This window comes from Protopterus annectens, chromosome 1.part1 (assembly GCF_019279795.1).
Source record: "Protopterus annectens isolate FY-2018-M chromosome 1.part1, PAN1.0, whole genome shotgun sequence".
In the NCBI taxonomy this organism is placed as follows: Eukaryota; Metazoa; Chordata; order Ceratodontiformes; family Protopteridae; genus Protopterus; species Protopterus annectens.
The window spans coordinates 882500178-882524887 of NC_056726.1; the positions used below are offsets into that span (position 1 = coordinate 882500178).

At 39.3% G+C, this 24710-nt stretch overlaps 1 protein-coding gene across 3 annotated transcripts in view; it reads right to left on the minus strand.

Annotated features, from left to right (window-relative positions):
• The window catches only part of FBLN7 (fibulin 7), a 1104237-nt gene that overhangs the window by 47716 nt on the left and 1031811 nt on the right, over window positions 1-24710 (minus strand). For all 3 annotated transcript variants that reach the window (XM_044078952.1, XM_044078936.1, XM_044078943.1), the window contains one exon: window positions 11265-11403. In XM_044078952.1, the coding sequence (XP_043934887.1) occupies window positions 11265-11403 (139 nt within the window). The remainder of the gene's footprint in view (window positions 1-11264; window positions 11404-24710) is intronic.

Here is a 24710-nt window from a genome sequence, read left to right on the forward strand (position 1 = left end):
CTGAAGTGTTTGGCAGTGCCTTGTACAAACTCAGACACCTTGAGTGAAAAATTTTCCTATAAAAGCACAATTGAAATTTTTCCAATACCTAGTTGCACATAGGGCCACTAATTTGCAGTGACAAGCACTGTCCTCATAGTTGCTAACTGGATTCTCCTGGCAGGGATTGATATTCTCACTCCAATTGTCTAATCAATAAAAAAGGATCGGTGGTCATGGATATGAACTTTTCTACTATCTCTGTTATCGGCTTGGTGGATATAGGAATCCTGAGGTAATGCAGAAATTGCCTCATGTTTACTGACAACCAGTTAATTCTCAAACAAACTGATATGGTATGTGAGAGATATATTTACACAATGTCACTGGAGGCAAAGCTCTCACATAAAAGTACATCTAATGTCAATAAGGTTGTCAGTAGTACACACACTGCACCCATCACGCACAATTCAGAGCAGACATATCAACCCACATATGCTGAGGCAATTAAATGTAACCTTCCTAAATCACAAAGACCTCCTAGATGAAGTACACATAACAAATACCCTCAGCAGCCCCAAATGCGCTCTTCCAAAACAACACCCACATCAACACATACAGCTACATCTCATGGAGCCTCTACCTCTAAGCCCATAAGGCAAGTCACCAGACAATTCAACATTCTAGTCATTGGAGATATCACTGTGAGACTCAATGATGTCCCCCTCACCAGGCTGAGTAAGGAGAAAGTCACTGCCAGTTGCTTATCAGAGGCTAGGATCCACCACATTACGCATGCACTCAGGTCACTGGTCCACAGTTACTAATATGACTCAATCATAGTCCATGTGGATGTAAATAACCTGAGACATACCTCCCTAGACTATATGAAGAGAGACATCATGGAGCTCTTGGAATATGTGTCTCAGGCTGGTATGAGCCTAGCATTGCGTAACATTTTACCTTCCCCAAGCATGATGCCACAATACGAACAAAAGATGATTGACTTTAATAATTGTCATTCTAAGGGGGTGCAATATTTGTCAGTATGGAAGGAGATGGTCAACAGACCACGATGATTTGTCAGGGATGGTCTGCACCTCTCCAATCTAGGCTTTCGAATATTAGCTTAAATATTGTCTTCCCCCATAGTGCCTTTTCTAGGCAATGCCAAACTGAAAGTACTTCCAACATAGCAAATCAAAACCAAGAAAATCTAAAGGTATTACTGCTCAATGCTAGGAGCCTAAACAAATAACTCCACTCCCTAGAAGGTCTCTTTACCCTAGAGAATACTGATGTCTGTGTGGTCTCTGAGACGTGGTTTAAAGCCACGGAGAGCACATCAGCAGTGCAGGGTTATAATGCCTTCCACACATTTAGGCCAGCTACTTCACAGGCAGGGACTAAAGGTGGAGGTGTCTCTATTTACATCAAAAAATATATCTACTTCAAGGCTGTTCAAACAGGGCAATGCACTTGAGTTGCTCCATGTTCAAATCACCATAGGTAAAATCCAATACCACTTCCTTGCAAGTTATAGGTCCCCCTCCATGACACAGAAAACCATACCATGTATTTAAACTTATTAGAAACACTAACCATCCAACCCAATACCATATTCATGGCTGACTTTAGTTACCCCTCTATTAACTGGGAATCCTAAATGACACCAAACGTACATGCACAGAGATACCTGGATTTTGTAAACACAAACTCCCTGGACCAGATAGTCAATACACCAACCAAGGGTGCAACCATACTGGATCTGGTGCTTACTAATATGGGAAAATGCTGTACACCCCCTACTGTAATGTCTTACCTGGTAAGGTCAGACCACAAAATGGTTTCTTATGAAGTAAAAAAACAAACCTGGACCCCCAGCTAAACCTGGAATATTCAGTGAGCACCTGGCAACATTTTAAGCCCCCATAAACCCTGAGAACACAACTGCCTCTGCAGAACTATTCACAGAAACCCTGTACAAGCATGTTAATAGCTGCATAGAGGCAGCTGTACCCACCAGGAAGAAGTACAGAACTAACTCAAGAAACAAGCCATCCTGGTGGAATCACAAAATCAATAGGCTGTATAACAGGAGGAAAAAATCATGGCAAAAATTAGGAGGTGCAGCACCCAGCAGGATTAAAGCACTCTCATTAAACTAAAGAAACAACTCAGAGGATAAATAAAGTCTACCAAAGCCAAATTTGAGGTAAGTTTGGCCTCCCAGGCTAAGGACATCCACAAAGCATTCTTTAGCTATGTCCGCAACCTCAAAGGCAATGCACAAATGTGTGCAGAGCTCAATGTAAATGGAGTCACCAATACTGAGCTAGAAGATATAGTAAACCTTCTGGCTGATAAATCCAGCTCCAACTTTACCTTTCTTTCCCCCCTCAACCTTCCCTTAGGAAATATCATCAAATATAACGCCACCTACTATCACTAGGGAACAGATCCTTAATGCTCTCTCTATGACCAAGAACACTACATCAGTGGGCCCAGACCATATCCCAGGGTGCCTTCTAACTACCATGAAACATGACCTATCAGGACCTCTGGAATTATTATTTAACTGTAGCCTTCAAATAGGCTTCATGTCTCATGAATGGAGAAAGGCAACAGTTATCCCTCTGCACAAAGGTCGACCATCTACAAACCCTGGAAACTACAGCCCCGTAAGTCTCACTGGTCTTATATGTAAAGCCATGGAAAGAATTATCATGGAGATGATCAATAGAGATATAGTAAACCCACAGGGGTTCACTATAGAATCCCAAAATACTGAAATCCCGAATTTCAGTATTTTGAAATTCTATATCCTGAAAGCTTAAAATCCCGAAACCCCCATAACCGCGAAATTTAAAATCGCGAACCTACACTACAAATACACCACACGCCTACACATAGACACAATGTCTCCCCAAATCAAACATACAATCCTACACTACAGACAAGAAGGGGGGCAAATGCCCCTGCACCTCCCATGTTGGGGGCTGTACCCCCCACACCCCCTAATTATATATACTAACTCCGAGATTGCACAATCACACACAGAAAGGTAACTCACACCCACACATTTCACAGCCCCCTTGCACATACACACATCACAGCCAAAACGCACACTAACATACACTAAAGACCCTAACCAACACACTCATACATACTTATCTGAATTTACACCTATCCATTCACACACCACAACACCAGAAGCTCCGAACTTTGGGATTTTGATTTTCATGCTTCTGTTTTTTCATGATTTCAAGCTTTTGGGATATATAATTTCAAAATACTGAAATTTGAGACTTCAGTATTTTGGGATTCTATAGTGAACCACTCCCAGACACTGGACCCAACCCAGTTTCATTTTGTCAAGGGCAGATCATGCCTACTCAACCTGGTTGACTTCTTTGAGAAGGTCACCAAAGCAATGGATGAGGGCAGAATCGTTCACACTGCCTACCTTGACCTGGCCAAGGCATTTGATACAATACCCCACTCAGGCATTGTTGACAAATTCAATAGGTTAGGTACAAACCCACATGTCACCCGATGGACAGCCAACTGGCTCATAGATAGGACCCAGGAAGTTGAATTGGAGAGTCCACCTCTACAAAGAGGCCAGTCACAAGTGGAGTCCCTCAAGGATCTGTCATTGGACTGCTCTTTTTTGGCATTTAATTCTCAGAAGTCAAGGCCAATGTCAGTGGTCTCTGGCTGACTAAATTTGCAGATGATTGCAAATTAGGAGCTGTCATTGAATCTCACACTGATACAAATGTTCTCCAGGAGGGTCTGACACAGACAAACAACTGGTGTCTCTGCCATGGACTAAATCTAAATGCCAAGAAATGCATAATAGTACCCTTCGGGAAGGCATCCATCCCTGGTAACTATCATATTGACAACACACCCCTTAGAGTTGACCCTGTAGTCAGGGACATAGGGACACACATAGCTAGCTTGACCATCACATGTCTACAGTGGTGAGGAAATAATTTTACGATGCGCAACTTATAAACAAAGGTATGGCATCTAAGTCCAAGGAAGTCATTCGTCCACTGTATTCGGCATTCATCAGCCCTATCATTGAGTACAATGCCCCCTTTGGTATGTACCTAACCAGGCATATGCAACAATTGGAATGTCCACAGAGGTTCCTCACTAAAAGAATACAGGGCGTAAGTAAAATATCATATGCAGACCACCTCAAGGCCCTATCCCTGTATTCCGTCTCCTACAGGCTCTATGCCTGGCATACAGGGCATTGTCAGACCCCACTCTGATGGATCTCCTGCATATCCACAAAACAAACTGCACTAGAATTACCAATTCTAAAGACTTAAACCTTGCTTGTGATATAAATAGGACCTGTTGGAAAGATAGGTATGTATCCTGTAGACTACCCATCGATGGAACAGGCTCCCATCCATGTGAAGCAGAGTTCCTCCCTAACCCAATTCAAGTGCAACTTGGATAGTTGGATGGGAAACTGGAAATTCATCCCAGGTTTGGTGCCTATGTCTCTAATGGATACAGGTAACCTGTAAATGGTTCATCTCCCAGGTCTATGCTTACACTTGTCAAAGGTATCAGAACTTGTCAGAGATTTGGGATGCATGGCTAGGCTTAAAAAGGCCCTTCTGGTCATTAGCCTAGTAAACACCTATGAACCTATGTCATGTTTCAGAGAGCAGGTTATTTGAGGTTAGGTAATGCATCACCTACATATGGATGCATTTCTCTAATATTTTGTTGAGGGAGAAGAATCGCTATTGGTCTGTAGTTATTAAACTCTGTAGATGTGCCACCTTTGTGCAGTGCTATGACATAGGATTTTATCCACAGTGATGGGATGTATTTTTTTGCTATGGGTCTATTAATTAGCATGGACACAGGGAGGCTATGACTTCTGTGGCCATTGTTCAGTAGTCTGATGGTAGCTGGTCTACAGCTGCAGAAGTAGTGTTTAGTTTAAGGATCAACTTTTTTATGAGCGAGGTGGGTATTGGAATAAAACTGCAGACTTGTGGGGGGTTTTGATTGAACAGGGGTGTGGGGGCAGATGTATTAGTGTCTAAGAGAGATAATATTGATTGTAAAATGGAGGAATTAAACTGTGTGGAGATAGAGTCTGTCATATTGTCTGTTTTTGGAGAGTGAGTGGTAGTCTTGCCAGGATCTCAGTATTACTGAGGACAAGCTGGATGTACACTAAGAGACATCAGGATTGCTATAGAAAAGATATTCAATATGAAAAGAAATATGAAGTGGTGATAATATCAGGAGCTACAAATGATGTACGTTAAACTAATGCTGATGCCTTTCAGTATGAGTTTAGGAATATTTTAACTCTAGGAGAAAAGAAGGTTTTCAAACTCTTATTTTCTGACGTGTCTCCTGCTCCTTATTACAACTCAGTGTTATTGGAAGTAGCAAGGCAGTTTACAAACATAATAAGAAGGGAATGTCTAAAAAAATCAGTAGAAACAATTACAACTTGGGAGGATGTGGTTATGAAATATGCTTTTGGGGTTATGACTGGCTTCACTGCAGTCATAACGAATACATACTTGATGACAAAAATTTCAAAAATAATTCAGTCTTTTTTAGTAACCTAAGTAAAGAGGGAGCACAGAAAAATCAGAAAAAGAACATTTTGAAATGCTTCCTATGCAATCTAAGGTTAAATAACATGATCAATAAGCTGGAATCACGGCAAGGACAGTAGGTGAAGTCTATGACATCATGTGGGTGACAGAAACTTGTTTCAATGCCTTTAATAAGCTAATAAAAACTCCCTAGATACAATGGATATCACAAGCATTAAAGAAATAAAAAAGAGGGAGGTGTGCAAATCTGTGTTAGTAAAATGGGTCTATATCACTTCATCGAAACATCTATTTAGCGAATCACTATCCGTTGACCCCAAATTGTCGAATCCCCTTTTTGTCAAATGGCCGTTTCAGTGAACTTTTTCACAGGGAAAGGAAATGGTTGGCCATCATCAGGAATTTGCCCTTTTCCTCATTGTAGGGCGATCTTGGAGTTAGCATATTTAGTAAGGGGTGTGTGGGGGGTGAAGTCCCCCACTTGGGTGGGTTTTACATTTTTTGAATTTAGTGACGGGTGCTAGGTTAGATGGCTATTTCTTTTCCCTGTATTAAAGTTCACTGAAATGGCCATTCGATGAAGGGAGGATTTGACAATTTGGGGTCAACAAACAGTGATTCGCTAAACAGGTTTTTCAATTAAGTGATACAGACCCAGGAAAACTAATCACCAATCCCTAGTATTTTTACTATTAACCACAAAGATCATAGATGTGAAAGTAACAAAAACAAAATCAGATTGTAATCTTGCCTTGTTTAACACGTTATCAAGCCAAACAAGGACTGAGATATAATTATTGAATGAGGAAAATGTTGAATGGTTTCAAAAATAGATATGATGTTATTGCAGATGATCTGAATGCTTCAATTGTGGATTCTGATTGAAGTATATTTAGTTCATAGGTTCATAGATTAGTACTAGGCTAATTGCCCTTGTGGGCCATTTTAAGCCTAGCCAATTATCCCATGTGAGAATCAAACCCTGTACCTTCAACTTACTACAAAGGATAGGTTTACAACATGGATATGTTCAGATTGTTAGAGAACCCACTAGAAATAACATACTTGATGTTATACGGATTAAATAAGATAGAAAGTTATGGATCAAAAAATACAACCAGAACTTGATAGCTCTGATCGTTGCTGCATTTCATGGGAGCTAAACACTAGCAAAAAGAAAGGCTATTTGGAAGATGATAAAACTGAGAAGGCATTCTACCAGGCAGATTTTACATTAATAGTAGTGAGATCCAGGAGTGAAAGTGAGAAAAGTGAATGACAGGGGCAGGTATTAAAGAATGTTTGGACATTTTTTATGAATATATGTTTTTCTCTGATAGACAAATGTGTACCTAATGTAAAGGACAGTAATGGAGGGGTTAGAACACACTGTTTACGATGGAGTAAACAACTGAATAAGGTAAAAAATAGAAATAAGTACATCTGGCAGGGTTAGGTGAAGGGAATGTCATTATTTTGAAAAATAAGCAATGATATCAGAAAGTGAAAAATATTTTAAGAAAACTAATACAAGCGACTACAACAAATTTAAATTAGACTAGCTGGTTATACTTTAAATAATAAAAATGCTCTGTTTAAGTATTTGAATGAGCATAGGAGAGAGAGAAGAACAAATATTAGCATAAAAAATAATGAAGTTTTAATTTCTAACACCAAGCAACTATCAAACATTTTTGTTGTTGATTTTATAGAAGTGTCAAGAAAGTATATATTTAGGGAAGAAAGACAAGAACTGAAAGTTCAACTGCTGAATCCTACACTAAGGCACTGTACGAGCACATCCACTCATGCACGAATCGTGCCATCCCAAATAGAACCAAGATGCTCTCATCCAAAAAAAGGAAGCCAATCTGGTGGTCCCCTGCCATAATCAAACTTTACAACAAAAGGAAGAAACTGTTGCAGAAAAGAGGAAAATCCCAGGATGCAAAAAACTCCCTTACCAGCCTCAGTAAGAAACTGAGATCCCTCATAAAATCCTCCAAAGCTAGTTATGGAAATAAAATTGCCAAAGATTCCAAAGATAACCACAAGGCATTCTATACCTATGTCAAGAATCTAAATGGCAATGCTCAGATCTGCTCTGAGCTAAAACAGAATGGCATTAAATATACTGATCCCAAGGATATTGCCAATATCCTGGCAGATCGATTCAGTGCCAACTTCATCCCCCTCTCATCCCCTAAATGGCCCATCTCAATACCGGAAGATTGCCAAATTCCGGTAATAACGGCCACACAGGTAAAAAATGCACTCTCCAAAGATAAGAATACAGCATCCATGGGGCCAGATGACATCCTGAGCTATGTACTACATTAACTACAATATGAACTGGCACCTCACCTAAGTGTCAGGTTTAATCATAGCTTCACCTCAGGTTTCGTGCCCACTGAGTAGCACAGAGCTACAGTTATCCCACTCCACAAGGGGAGATCCACCTTGGATCCCAGAAACTACCATCCCATCAGTCTGACGAGCCTTATCTGCAAGGCCATGGAGTGTATTATCATGGAACTTATAAACAAAGACATTGGCAACCTTCAAACACTGGACCCCACCCAGTTTGGGTTCGTGAAGGGCCGATCTTGTCTCCTGAACCTGATTGACTTCTTCAAATCAGTTTCCAGAGCCATGGACAAGGGTAAGGTGGTCCACACAGCCTATCTAGACCTTGACAAGGCCTTTGACACCATCCCCTACTCTGGAATCATAGATAAACTTACTAAGCTGGGCATTAATCCCTACGTCACCCAATAGGTTGCTAACTGGCTTACTGATAGAACCCACACTGTAAAAGTAGTCGACTCCAAATCCAGCTCCAGACAAGTGACAAGTGGAGTAGCTCAGGGTTCAGTCCTGGGACCGCTCTTGTTTGGCATCTACTTCTCTGAAGTACAGGCCAACACTAAGGAACTCTGGCTAACAAAGTTTGCAGATGACTGCAAACTGGGAGCTATTATTGAATCCCCAAATGATGTGGCTACTCTACAAAAGGGCCATACAGAAACAGATGCTTGGTGCCAGAGCCATGGGCTCAAGCTCAATGCCAAGAAATGTATAGTTATTCCCTTTGGGAAAAAACATGTACCCGTGAATTACCATATAGGTGGCAGTAAACTAAACACCGAACATGTGATAAGAGACTTAGGGACACAGGTGGACAGTGGTCTCACCTTCGATAACCACATCACCACAACAGTCAGGAAATCCTTCTATGTGGCACACCTCATCACTAAGGGCTTTTCATCCAGAAAAAAGGAGGTCATTGTCCCACTATACTCATCCCTCATTAGACCCATTATAGAATACAACGCCCCATTTGGTATGTACCTCTCAAGACATCTGCAACAACTGGAAAGGCCGCAGAAATACCTCACTAAAAGAATCACAGGCCTAAAGCAGATGCCCTACTCTGACTGCCTTAAAAAACTCCAGCTATACTCTGTTGCATATCGTCTACTCAGAGTTGATCTCTGCTTAACATACAAGGCCATGTCAAACCCAGAGCTGTTGGACATGCTACACTTAAAGAAATACCAATGCCTCAGAGCCACACACTCCAGGGATCTAAACCTTGTCATCACAATAAACAAAACATGCTGGAGGGATAGGTTCCTGACCCAGAGACTCCCCAGACTCTGGAATAGATTGCCCATACATGTCAAGCAGAGTGCCTCTTTGGCCCTCTTCAAAAGGAACCTTGACGATTGGATGGGAGAAAGGAAATTCACCCCAGGGATCACATCAGTCGCCCTGCTAGACAGGGGTCCAGGGAAGTAAATAGTGTGGGAAGAAATAGCCAGGGAATTGTTATGGCTAGGCTTGTATGATAGCCTAGTACCAACCTATGAACCTATAAGATTATAGTTTGGACTCTTGTCTCATAATAAATGATAAAGAGATGTTAAAAGCGATTAACACTATTTAGCAATACACAGCAGAAGAGACAAATATGTGAAATGTTTTTTTCTCATAAAAATAATAGCCTATAGAGTCCCACGTCTGAAATATGTATTCCAGAAAATACCTAGAACTGTGTTTGTTTCATTATTTTGTCAGGAAGCTGTTATTATTCCAATGTCAAGGGGGGGATTCAAGCTTAGAAAACAATTACTTACCTATTAGCCTGACATGTATCACAGGCAAATGTTTTGAACATGTTTCATGTGATTTGAAGACATATTAGTTGTAGCTAGACCTTGATGTATACAAGCATAGCTTTATTGCAGGATGTTCTTGTTTATCAATTTAGGTTCATTTTTACCAGTTATTACGGGAGGCATCATACCATGGCTTGTAATTTAATGTATTGTGTATTGAGATGGCTAAGTCATTCGAATAAGTGCTGCATATTGAGATCTTGAAAGTAATAAATAAAGTTAATTGTAAAGGATTTATCAGAAGATGGATAAGTAGGTGGCTGTGTGGGAGAATTTGTAGAGTTAGAGTTGCAGAATCCATGTCAGAGATTAAGTCTCTAATTTTAGGAGTACCACAAGGGTCAGTGCTGGGACCAAAACTGTTTGCAATATTTATGTCAGGCATTCCATAACAGGACGTAATATAATAAGTTTGCAGATGACAGCAAGGTGGGGGAAGTTGTGTCTAACTTAAGTGACAAAACTAGACAGCAGGAATATTTGGATAAATCAGCGGCATTGTCACTGCATGATAATATAGATTTTAATGTTAAGAAATCAAAGATACTCCACTTTGCTGCCAATAACTCATCCTACTCATATATGATTTACAGTACATTTGTTCCTGCAGATGATACAATAAGAGACCTTGGATTTTTTTAAATTTACAGGAACTTGTGTTTTAATGCTAATTTACTGATGGCAGTAAGGAAAAGCTACTCAGTCATCTACTTGGTAGCATCACAAGTAAGGTTTAGGATGCATTAGTGCCTATGTATAGACAGTAGTAAGACTGAATATTATGTATTATAAAGGCTATTTGAGGTTATAATAATGATCAGATTTGTATGTTGTAAATAATCCAAAACGTTTTACAACAAACAAATTGTAAAGATAAGGCACTTGAGTTATAACATCACACTTCCCAAGTTATATTTATTTACAATGAACTATATGTTAGTAAGAGCTGACCTTATCTTGATTCATAAATTTAAAACTAATGCAGTATTTGTACAAGTGCCTAAAGTAAACATGGAGTTAAGGAAACATAACTTCCAAGTAAGAGCAGCTATACTGAGGAATGCTCCTCCACTACGAATCAGAAATATTGATAATCTGCAGACATTTAAGAAGACGTAGGATGAGTTGATTGACAATTAAGCTTATGACTTCACACTTTTATGTTGCAAGCTCATAAAATTTCTCAAGTAAGTTTAGAGATTGATCTTTCTATACACCGAAAATTGAGCATATTATAATGTATAGGCTCACTACATGAAAAGAATGCAAATAGACCATGCTGGTAAGTAGTCACTCATACCACTGTGAATAAGGGCTCACTGGCCTCTTACAATGGATGGTCAATTGTCATCAGGGCAATTTCTTTATAACATTCTTGCTTCATACCACCTGCAAACCTGAGGTACCCAGTACAAAGGAAGACCATAAAATTATTTGCACTGTTCATTGTCAGTAGATGATACTGTACTTTTAAACTGCAAATACTTACAAAGGTGATGTTTTAACATAGCTGATGTCTCCATATGACTTGGGACACTCTGGGTTGATACAATAGTAACCCCCTCCAGTATTTATGCAGGTAGTTTCCTGACTGCAGTTATGTAGGGCCATGAGGCATTCATCAATATCTGAAAAGAATAAGGCAGAAAAATAAATTACATGGCTTTTGCAGTTAAACATTTTCATTTATTATTTGACATGGTCAGATAAGGAATTGACTTTTATAGTATATTGATCAAGGTCATACTACTAATGCAAAATATCTGCACTTCTGTCATTGGAGATGACCACACACGGTTTCTTTGAATGCACAAAGCAAACAAATATGTAATTCATTATAAGACAGCCACTCATACACTTATAGACAATGACACTGATTGTTTTCCTTCAAGTTAGTATACAATAACTTGTTAGATAAACTGACGCATAGATGCTGATGTGCTTCTTGTTTCCATGAAGGATACTACAATCAAATTCTCCATAACCCTTTGGGAAGTACCCTACCTAAGCAAATATTTCTCTTTCTTCCATGTGCTGCTGCCAAGGTCAACAGTACAGTTCTAATGTCTCATGGCTTGCATTTGCTGATCTGTTTCTAAAGTACTCTACCATATTACATAGCCATTCATTGTCTCTTTAATGACATCAGACTTTTTAGTCAGGGTTAGGGCATTAAGTAATGATGTACTTGTCTCATTTATCTATAGCCAGAATCACCTCCATAAAACCTCTGCCTCATATCTGAGTGCCAGGCTGAGAACAGGGGTGCTTATTGAGACAACTTATGCACAAGAGTTTAGGCCTAGCACTTTTATAGTACTAGCCATCCAGAATGTTTTAATTATTCTTTTACTCCCCAACAGACTCTTCCTGCAAGAAACATAAAAGGTTTGTTTACTGCTTATAATTTTTATCCTTTAGAGTGTCCTACCCCATAATCATATTGCAAACTGTATTCATCCTCAGAAAAATGTTTTGGGTTATATTAGCTGCTATATCTTTAACAAGATGGCAGATGTGCCGAAATGTTATATATCTTTGTCCTTGAATCATCACAAGTCAAGTGCTTTTGAACACAAAACACTAAACTTGTTTTTTTTTCCAGTCCACTGATGTGATAAGATCATTGGAAGTAGACGTTTCCCCTATCTGTTGTAGGTAAAAGGGCCACCTGAAGTGCTGAACATATGAAATCCTGATTAGCAACCTCTCAGTGCAGAGATAGGTCAACTGCATCTGGCCTCAAATAATGGACTAGTCAGATCACATGAACTATTTAACTGGAAGTAGTTTGACAGTCCTTCAGACTGTGGTCTAATTTCTGCAATGTCCTCTATAAAGATTTATAAAGTCAGTTACCCAGATTAAAGTTTATAGGCTGCCCTTAAAGTCAGGAAATTAGGTGTCATATGATGATTTTAATGTGACAACTGTATCTGGAGTTTGAAAATGATTATTTTCCAAGTCAAACACTGATGCTAGTGGACTGATCACCCACAAGCATACCTCTCAACGTCGTTATTCAAGAATGCTGGACAAAGGCAAAAATAATGGGGTGGAGCTCAAAATCAGGGACAATTTTTAGATATGGCTCTAATTGAATTAATAAAGTTAATAGATCAACAGTGTTCGCATCAACATGCATTTCTGAGCAATAAGAAGTATGAAACGAATGTCTGGCATTATTGACTAAATGTAATCCTCAGCAGTTTAAAAAAAAGGTTAGGACCGAGAAAAAAGTAAGCTAAATCATGATAATTCTGCAAAGTTAGGGACAGCTAAGAGGCATACCCACTAGTGTCATTAGGTGAGGTGCTGACACTGAGTAACTGGACATCCCATTATGTACTTTTAATGGAGTTTTAAAATGGGGGGGACGCAATAAGAAGTTATGTGTATTTCTTATTATTAAATCCACAGCTGTAGTTTGAAAAATATATTGATTTAATATTATTTTCTTCTCTCTGGGAAATAGTAAACATGACTGAAGACGGACACCTCTGGCAACATACATCACAGGTCAAAATGATCTGCCAAGTACTTGCCTACTCTGCCTGAGCTACAAAACTCTTTCTGTGTCATCAACAGCTGGAAAAAAGTACTCCTTAAAACTGGCCTCGGCACAGTTTGATTCTGCAGTGCCAAACAGTAACAGAGTTTGGTAGTCAGTGCTCTTCTGCTCTGACATACAGAAGTTTACACTCAGTGTCTCTGCTGTGGTTTGCAATATAGCCTTCCGTGAGGCATTCCTTAAGAAGTTGTATTTCCCCAAGCAAAATCTGAGGGTAATGCTACTCAATGCTATAAGTCTAAACCTCAAAATGCACTCACTCGAGGCACTCCTTAAAATGGAGAACATCGACATCTGTGCAGTGACAGAGACCTGGTTCAAAGCTTCAGAGAGCACCCCTGCGTTACCAGGCTATAATTCTTACCACACCTTTCGGCCACCTAACCCGGAATGAAGCACTAAAGGTGGAGGCGTGTCCATATTCATTAAGGATATCCACACCTCCAGGCTAGTTGCACAGCATAATGCATCCGAGATAATCCAAGTGCAACTAACTCTGGGCAAGACCACAATCCAAACTGTAGCTTGCTACAGACCCCCCACCATGCCCCAGGATTCCCACTCCTCATTTCTTGATACACTGGAAAGTATTAGGGTACAACCCAACACCCTAATAATGGACAATTTCAACTACCCCACCATTAACTGGGAAAACTACTCATGTACCAACTCTTTTGCTCAACATTTTCTGGAATTCATAAATTCCAACGCCTTGGATCAACTTATTCACACCCCCACCAGGGGCAGCAAGATCCTAGACCTGGTCATTACCAACATGGGCAACTGGTGTTCCACACCAGAGGTCACTTCCTCATTGGTCAGATCCGACCACAAGCTAATCACCCTAGACATCCACATCCCACCCCCACCCCCAATTAGGGAAGCCACCGTAAAAAACTTCTCCAAAGCCAACTTCACACTTCTTAAGACAGAAGTGGCAAACTTCATGACACCCATGCAGATGGACAATAGCGGTACGACTGCTGAATCCTACACAAATGCACTTTATAAACACTTACACGAGTGCATGGATCATGCTATCCCTAATAGAACCAAGATGCTATCCTCCAAAAATAGGAAGCCAATCTGGTGGTCCTCTGCCATAAGCAAACTCTACGACAGAAGAAAGAAACTGTTGCAAAAAAGAGTAAAATCCCATGACTGGAGGAACTCCCTGGACAACCTCAGTAAGAAGCTAAGATCCCTCATAAAATCCTCCAAAGCTAGTTATGAAAACAAAATTGCCAGTGACTCTAAAGACAACCACAGAGCATTCTATAGCTATGTCAAGAATCTCAATGGCAACACTCAGATCTGCTCTGAGTTACAGCACAATGGCACTAAATATACAGAACCAACTGATATTGCCAACATTCTGGCAGATAGATTCAGTGCTAACTTTACCCCCCCTCTCACCCCCTAGAGGGCCCATCTCTATACCGGAAGAATGCAAAGTTCCTGTAATCATGGCTACACAGGTAAAAAACCCACTCTCCAAAGCCAAGAACACAGCATCCATGGGACCAGACAATATCCCAGGCTGCGTTCTACATGAACTATAGAATGAACTGGCACCCTACCTAAGTACCATGTTCAATCATAGCCTCACCTCAGGCTTTGTGCCCACTGAATGGCGCACCACAACGGTTATCCCACTTCACAAAGGGGGAGCCACAAGGGACCCAGGGAACTACCGCCCCATTAGCCTGACGAGCCTGGTCTTCAAAGCCATGGAATGTATCATCATGGAACTCATTAACAAAGACATTGGTAATCTCCAAACTCTGGACCCTACCCAGTTCGGATTTGTAAAAGGCAGATCATGTCTCCTAAACCTGACGGACTTCTTTGAAGCAGTCACCAAAGCCATAGATGAGGGTAAGGTGGTTCACATAGCTTATCTAGATCTCGCCAAGGCTTTAGACACCATCCCCCACTGTGGAATTATAGATAAGCTCACTAAACTAAGTATAAATCCCTATGTCACAAGATGGGTTGCCAACTGGCTCACGGACAGAACCCACATTGTGAAAGTAGCAGACTCCAAATCCAACTTCAGACCAGTGACAAGTGGAGTACCACAGGGCTCAGTCCTGGGTCCTCTCCTGTTTGGTATCTACTTCTCTGAAGTACAGGCTAACACAGAAGGTCTTTGGCTAACAAAGTTTGCAGATGACTGCAAACTAGGAGCCATAATCGAAACTCCTAACGCTGTGGACATACTACAAACAAGCCTCACTGAGACAGATGCCTGGTGTCAAAACCATGGCCTGAAGCTCAATGCCAAAAAGTGTATTGTCATCCCCTTTGGTAAAAACTCTGTACCTATGAACTACCACATAAGTGGTAGTCTACTTAATGCCAAAAGTGTGATAACAGACCTTGGGACACAGGTGGACAGTAATCTCTCCTTTGATAATCACATTGCCACAGTGGTCAGAAATCCTTCTACATGGCTCACCTCATCACAAAAGGTTTCTCATCCAGAAAAAAAAGAGGTCATTGTTCCCCTCTACTCATCACTCATTAGACCCATTATAGAGTACAATGCCCCTTTTGGTATGTACCTCACAAGACATCTACAACAACTGGAAAAGCCACAGAAATACCTCACAAAGAGGAACACTGGCCTCAAACAGATGGCCTACGCAGACCATCTCAAAAAACTCCAGCTTTACTCCATTGCATATCGCCTAGTCAGAGGCGATCTCTGCCTAACATACAAAGCTATGTCAAACCCAGAGCTGCTGGACATGCTCCACTTAAAGAAATCCCAATCCCTCCGAGCTACATGCTCTAGGGACCTAAACCTTGTCACCACAATAAACCAAACATGCTGGAGGGATAGATTCCTGTCCCAGAGACTTCCCATACTCTGGAACAGACTACCTATCTATGTCAAACAAAGCTCCTCATTAGCACTCTTCAAGAAAAATCTTGATGATTGGATGGGAAATAGGAAATTCACCCCAGGGATCACTTCTGTGGCTCTGCGTGACAGGGGCACAGGAAAATAATTTTCTTGGGTGGCGAAAGTCAGGGTACCTTTTTGGCTAGGCTTATATGGGCCCTAGGGCTAATAGCCTAGTACCTACCTATGAACCTATGAACCCTTGCTGATACAGTAGATACCATTATAACTCTGTACTGCAGCAACACTATTTTTGCACATATATGTGAGCAAATGAAAGTAAATTAAACAATAAATAAAATAAACAAACAACAGAGCTTTGTATGTAGATTTAAAATGCTTATAGCGTATCATTTTAGATTAATGCTCATCAAAGACATGGAGTAGGTGAATTGGAAGCACTAAATTGGCCATAGGTGTGAGTGTGCATCTGAGTGTGTGGTGTAGAACTATCGTGGCAGGACTAACCACCTGGCTGTGTAAACATTGGCTCTAGATGATTGTCACTGTTGAACTGACACCCTGACCCCTTGTGCAAAATGGGGAAAGGGGTTGTGGATGGATGGATATATGAAATGGTGGATGGATGTGTGAATAAAAGAGAATTGAATTTCACCATGTCCCAAGTAATGAAACTAGAATTATATCTTACCATGATAATGATTGTAAACCTATCATTTTCACTGTATACATTTGTATGAAAGATTCTTATTTTGCATGGCTTAACAGTGGGTCCTAACTAGATTAAACATGGGAAACAAAGCTCTCTCTGATACTTTGTCCTGCTTCCTAAAAAGAGTTAAAATAGAGTAAAGGATCCAAATTAAAAAACAACAGGACCCAGAAACGGCAACTAGTTCAACTTTATTCACTAAAACAACCACAATTGGCGCTTTCATCTGTGATAAACAGACTTCATCAGATGAAATACACATTAATAGTCCACCATATTTAAACCACATCCCATCATCATGCGACTTCCAATGTTTCACATTTAAAGAGCCCACACACAATTATAAGCATTGTATAATGCATCACATAATACTGGGAGTAAAAGTTTTTGTTTAACAGTAGCTTCAAAGAATCCTGGACCATGTACACTAGGTACCAGAATGACATTTTTCTCATACGGACAGGGTATCAGGAGGCAATTTCAAGTTTCAAGGAATACATCAGCAGCTGCACTGGTTTTCTAAAATTTTCATTTGAGGTGAATGACCAAGCCACTGCATATCTGGACACAGCACTTAGAAAGGAGACCAATGGGTGTTTGGTGTCTAAAATATACAGGAAGCCCACGTATTCAAGTTGTATTTTTTACATTTTGAAAGTTATCATCCTCTCCAGCAGAAAAAGGCAGTTTTAAAAGGACAGTTGGTTAAATCATCATATGAAGACTTCGTGGAAGAATGTTTTTTGTTAAAAATCCATGTTTTGGGGATGTGGATATCCTGAAGCTTTTGTTAATTCATCCATAGATGAAGTCATGATTAAAAGACAGAACAATATATATCTGCTTATTTTAAAACCACAGTTGACACCCCCAAGTAGGGTGGGGGAATCATCATTTAATGGGGGTCCTGAAGTAATGATTCGAATAAGTGGAACTGTTTTGGCTTTGACTGACAAGTACAAGAGTTCCTTTATCACTTTTTCTTTAGATCAAGCAGAGATTAGAAGAATAATTATGAAAAATTGGGTAATTATTAGGGAAGATCATGAGTTGGCTAGCAAGTTAGGAGACAAGCCACCAATAATTTTCAGGAGAGATAAAAACTTAAAAGATTTCCTGGAAATGTCTATTTCTTCCTCAGAAAAATCAAGATTTTACTACGAAAAGATGTCGGTTTTCTAGAGCTTGCCCCTATAAAAAATACTTTGTGGCATATGTTATCAATGGGAAGACATATCAAATGCAAGGTAATTATAACTGCAATAAAAAAAGAGTGGTGTATGCAGCCCTATGTGAGTCTTGTACCACTTTTTATGTGGGCAGGACGGAAAGGGAGTTAAAAGATAGGCTAAGGAACATTTGTATGTAATTTCTAAAACACAAGAAACAAATGCTTTGGCTAGGCACTTTAATTTGCATCCTACACATTGTTTTAAAGTTGTTGTGTTGGAGAAGTTGATTGAAAATCCAAGGGGGTGGTCCTTTTGGGTTGCATTTGATAAAAAGTAACTGCTGTGGCAAGTGAAATGTAATGCAAGTGGGAGTCCAGGCTTAAATGAATTGATATCTGTTCAGCCAGTTTTAAAGCTTAAAGCTTTTCAGAGATAAGTGTGTATATATATATATATATATATATATATATATATATATTTATATTTATTTTATTTTTTTTTTGTTAATAATTTTTTAGTGGCTGTTTAGTTATTTTTTCATCATTTATAAGAATGTTTTAAGTGGTTCTGTTAGTATTACGTGATGCATTATACAATGCTTACAGTGGCGGCTTGTGCCATCGGACTGCAGGACTGCAGCCCCCCCCCCCAGCAGTGAAGAAAAGAAGATTTTAATTTAAAAAATAAAATATTTTTAAATTGCTTGAATTTGTTTCAGTTTTCTGGCTGGCTGCAGTGCTTTGCTTAGCTGTGCGAGTCCGACTGACTCACAAAGTCCCGGAACTTGAACTGCGCATGCTCTGCAAGTACCGGGTTTTTTAAAAAAAAAAATAGTTTCTGTAAATCTGGACTGCTGTAAAAGCAGTCCAGATTAAGGTGAGAAGGTATCTGTGGGATGCCCAGAAGTCTATGCTGTTTAACCATACAGTAAAGTGGAAGGGGATCAGACTGCCACGTCCCCAGGCACGTACGTGACGTGGACGGCTGGTTCGCTACTGATTAGTTCTCGCTCTCTTCCTGAAAAAGAGAGACAGAAACAGTCAGTAGCAGCACAGTACTTTGCTACCAACTATTGCTTAAAAAACTTGTCTTGCTTAGTTGCTTGCTTTGTTTTACAGTGAGTTCAACGTCTCAGAACTTCATGATCGGACATTCATTTTTAACTTTATTTGTACAGAGGTAGGTCTGACTCCTTGTCCATGACAGACTGAGATTGTTAAAATTTTTATACATGACTTTTGGCTTTAAAATGAATATTCTGAGTAGAAGGCCAAATGTTTGAATATATGGTTGGGAATCCGAGAACGAGCTGTGCAGGAGAGGAAGGAAAAGGGGAGCCTTTAATGGTCTACTTCATTCTTTTGGGCAGATGCTGACGTTTCATACAGCTGTGTTTCACTGTTTGCACTTTTCTATATATCACAATGATTAGTTTATGGTTTCAGCAAGGACTTTTTAGTTTATATTAAACTGCTTGGAAGTCTCCGTATGTAAAGAACAGGAGGAAGGCGGGGGAAGTGAGCAATAGAAGGAGCTCCGAGAAAGCGGAACTGAAAATATTTTTTCGCTAACTAGAAAGGGGTGAGTGTTGGGGGATTACTCCATTTTTAATAAACCGTGACATCCAAAATAATGTTAATATATGTTCATGTTTTAAGAATGTAATGTGCGCGCGCCTGTGGCACCTCGTGTCCTTTTCCCGTTTTTTGACATGTCTGCTTTGGGTAATAAACAAAGTATAATATCATTAATAAATACATCTGATTTGTGTTCTCAAGGAAACTGCTGTGGGTATATGCGCTTGACTTAATATATTTTGGTATGTTGTTATTACCGGCCTTGCCTTGGCTTCTTTGTGTTGCCTACAGAGGCTGGTAGAGCTGTTTTTCTATGTTTATAAAAATCCAGATATTTATAGTGTGCTTAGGCAATTGTACAATGACATGTCCAGGTATAGCTGTAAATAGCTATATATTATGTTTTCCCATTCACATATTGGAGAGTCAACAACAGACAATGTTACTTTTTCCACTGAATTATTGTTAAGATGGGTGCATTTTGCACATGGGATGTGTTTCTTTTTCGATTAAAATTCAAACCAGTAATCCTTTTCTTTTCTTTTCTTTGTCTTGATATTTATTGTATGTAGAAAGTTTATTTTTAGGGGTTGGCTGTTTGTTTGTGAGGGGCAGAGAAAGGTTAGTGAGATGATTTCAGACAGATTTATTTGGACTGGATGGGAATACCTTCTCAGAAAATATCAGTTGCATTTTTTTGCAGTAAGCATTTGGATGTTCTGTCAGAATCATTTTAGATGTAAGAGGTGGGAAGTTGGTTACGACTGGATGTGGAGAAAAAAAATAAGATTTCCTTATCACTCTTTTTTTTATGCTTCACAGTGTTTCTTATTGGACCTGTATTATTTAGTGCTTAACTTCCCACTGAAAATTCATTGAATAATATTCCAGTTATCACTTTTTGTATATTTAACATTTTGTTAAATTATGGCATTCTGCTTACTAATGAGTACGTTAATTTGATAAGGTGTGAGATGAGTTTTTTCGTATTATGGTGTATTTTTGCAGACCCTGGAAAGCTATGGCATGGGGTGGGATACAGAAAGGTTTGAAAGTCTGTTTGTATTTGTAGCTGCATGCTACGACATCTTTTGTTTTTTAAGTGATTGCATGCATTTTCAAAGTAAAAAGCTTAATTGTTTTGCAAATAAATACATTTTAAAAGGTTACTCTTGTATCAAGTGTGATTTTAATTGCCTCCAACAACAACAACACTTTGCATATAAAGAATTTGCATCCCTCTACAAGAAAGTTATATAACTTGTATTTTTCTGTTTATTATTAAAACTTGGGTGACATGGTAGTGTAATGCACATCCAACAGGAACAGCATTTATCTGTCTTTATCTTTCAAGCTGAAGGCATGTTTTAAGTGACTGACACTGCATATTTGCTCTTTTGATTAGATAAGTAAACTGGAAAAAATGGGCTGTGTGGTTGTCACTTTGCATCCATGCAGATGCATCTGTGACATTTTGTTACAGATTTCTTGTTGAATCTCTTTGATGTTAGTTGCTATGTCCTCATGGTAATCATGAGTCCTCCTTTACCTTTCTAAAAATGAAGTACTTCTTAACTTCGTATGTTGAAAAAACTTATGTTTTGTCTGTTAACACTCTCTCAGCTTCAGACTAATGACATAATGTAAAGTAGAAGGGGGGGGTCAGCTTCAGACTAATGACATAATGTAAAGTAGAAGGGGGGATCAGCTTCAGACTAATGACATAATGTAAAGTAGAAGGGGGGGGTCAGCTTCAGACTAATGACATAATGTAAAGTAGAAGGGGGGGTCAGCTTCAGACTAATGACATAATGTAAAGTAGAAGGGGGGTCAGCTTCAGACTAATGACATAGTTGTAAAGTAGAAGGGGGGGTCAGCTTCAGACTAATGACATAATGTAAAGTAGAAGGGGGGGTCAGCTTCAGACTAATGACATAATGTAAAGTAGAAGGGGGGGTCATCTTCAGACTAATGACATAATGTAAAGTAGAAGGGGGGGTCAGCTTCAGACTAATGACATAATGTAAAGTAGAAGGGGGGTCATCTTCAGACTAATGACATAATGTAAAGTAGAAGGGGGGTCATCTACAGACTAATGACATAATGTAAAGTAGAAGGGGGGTCATCTACAGACTAATGACATAATGTAAAGTAGAAGGGGGGGTCAGCTTCAGACTAATGGCATAATGTAAAGTAGAAGGGGGTCATCTTCAGACTAATGACATAATGTAAAGTAGAAGGGGGGTCATCTTCAGACTAATGACATAATGTAAAGTAGAAGGGGGGTCAGCTTCAGACTAATGACATAATGTAAAGTAGAAGGGGGGGTCAGCTTCAGACTAATGACATAATGTAAAGTAGAAGGGGGGTCATCTTCAGACTAATGACATAATGTAAAGTAGAAGGGGGGTCATCTTCAGACTAATGACATAATGTAAAGTAGAAGGGGGGTCAGCTTCAGACTAATCACATAATGTAAAGTAGAAGGGGGTCAGCTTCAGACTAATGACATAATGTAAAGTAGAAGGGGGTCAGCTTCAGACTAATGACATAATGTAAAGTAGAAGGGGGGTCACCTTCAGACTAATGACATAATGTAAAGTAGAAGGGGGTCAGCTTCAGACTAATGACATAATGTAAAGTAGAAGGGGGGGTCAGCTTCAGACTAATGACATAATGTAAAGTAGAAGGGGGGGTCATCTTCAGACTAATGACATAATGTAAAGTAGAAGGGGGGTCATCTTCAGACTAATGACATAATGTAAAGTAGAAGGGGGGGTCAGCTTCAGACTAATGACATAATGTAAAGTAGAAGGGGGGTCAGCTTCAGACTAATGACATAATGTAAAGTAGAAGGGGGGTCAGCTTCAGACTAATGACATAATGTAAAGTAGAAGGGGGGGTCATCTTCAGACTAATGACATAATGTAAAGTAGAAGGGAGGGAGTTGTAATTCGCTTTTGCTTTCCCTCATGCCCAAGATGTGCTCATGATGGATATGATAGGCACGTCTATTTGTTGTCTTCTTAGAAGTGTTTATGGGCGAGTAGATGATAAAGGAAGTACGGCTTTCGTTATTTTGAGATACAATCATGGGTCTTTTTCCCATTATGTTTCCCATATTTATTCAGTAAATTATTTAATATAACATTGTATTTTTTATTTAAATGCGTGTTTCCATTTTTGTTCTGAGAGAAGGAAAAGTATTAACATGTTTATACCTTTTAATACATTTGGTAGCATTTTCACTGGCAACTTGAACTTTATAATTTTTAACTATTAAAAATATAACTTAAATATAACATCAAGTTGCGGGAGCTTATTTAAAAAAATGGTGTTTCTGTATTATGTATTCTGTTGCAGACTTGAGCTTTTACTTAAACTAGCTTTATTCTTTATATTTTTGGATGTTAATACTACTTTAGAAATCATATTTTGCAACCCATAGTCTCGACTCAAGAGGTATCAGTAATTTAGACTAATGATATAATAGTGATTTAATGATGCAATAAATTCTTTAAATTCTGTTAGCTGGTGTTTTGCATGAACTCCTATTTCAAACGTTTAAGAACTTTTTTGATATATTTGATATGTTTTATACGCTGAACTTTTAAGACTTGTCATTTCCTGGGTCCTGCTTCCAAAACACTTGCTCTCAGTGTAAGTGACACCTTAAACAGAGCTGGATCTGAGCAGGTCTTTTGGAATCTAGTCCCTGGTGTAAGCCTATTTAAAGATAGGCCTTACACTGACATAAGTCACTTAAACTGACAGCATGTTTTTCATAATCAGGGTAGACTTGTACTGAGAGCAACTCTTTTGGAATCCACCCCAATGTTCTTTTTAGTAGTGCAATATTCTTGTAATGAGACATCCTGATATTGATGCATTAGTTAGTCCCAGGCCTTAGTTAGCTTATAGTGACTGAAGAGATACAACAATGTGCTGTGTACAGTATTCAGCATGCGCCATAGTGACTGAGCATTTATTTCATGTAAATTAGTAAGCATTGCCAGCATTGCTCCCACTGTACCATAGCCCCACTCCTTTCTAGTTGACCACACCCCTTCGTGTTGCCCCCCCCCCATTCAGCTGTCTTCTGCTGCCCCCCCCCTTTGATTTGAAGTCACCAGCCACCACTGAATGCTTATAACTGTGTGGGATCTCTTTAAATGTGATACGCTGGAAGCCACATGATGTTGGGATGTGTATTAAATATGGTGGACTATTCAAGTGTATTTCATCTGATGACGTCTATTTATCACAGACGAAAGCACTAATTGTGGTTGTTTTAGTGAATAAAGTTAGACTAATTGACGTTTCTGGGTCCTACCTCTTTTTACTGTAGATTTTACAGTTTGTTGTTGGTGTTTGTGAATTTCAAAAGGAACCACCAAACAAGTCCTCCTGCACGAAAGGCAATTGCACAGCTCCACAAAGCAAGGTACATCTAAAAAGACAATGAGCCAGCAAACTGTGACCTGAAAAGAATTTATTAATTAAAGCAGCATAAAAAACAAGTAACCAGACCGGCTTCGGCTGGTAAGAAACACAGCCTTCATCAGTGTAAACATAAAAAAATCAAATGCTACTGTTTATATACCTGCATCAACACCTTCATTGGTTTATTTAAAATTGCTCATTAAGACCAGGTGGAAATAATCCACCTAGCTTTACAATCCATTTTTTCTCTTTAGAGTCTAGAATGGAATGCCAACCTGTTTTGTTTAATTTATTACACTTTACCACGTCAATAATCATAAATGTAAATTTAGCTGATTTGTGTAACATACAATGTTTATATAATGCATTGTTGGATTTTTTGTTCTTGATATTACTTACATGTTAAGAAATTCTCAGCCTGAGAGGCTAAGATGTTTGGCCAATATAGAAAGATCCACAAGTGCATGTGGCTAAATATACCAGCCAATCACTGCTGCAATTGGCAACAAATTTTATGTCATACACCATGCCACAGTTTTTGCTAGTTAACTGTTTGGACTTAGATATTTTATCACAGTTTATACAGTG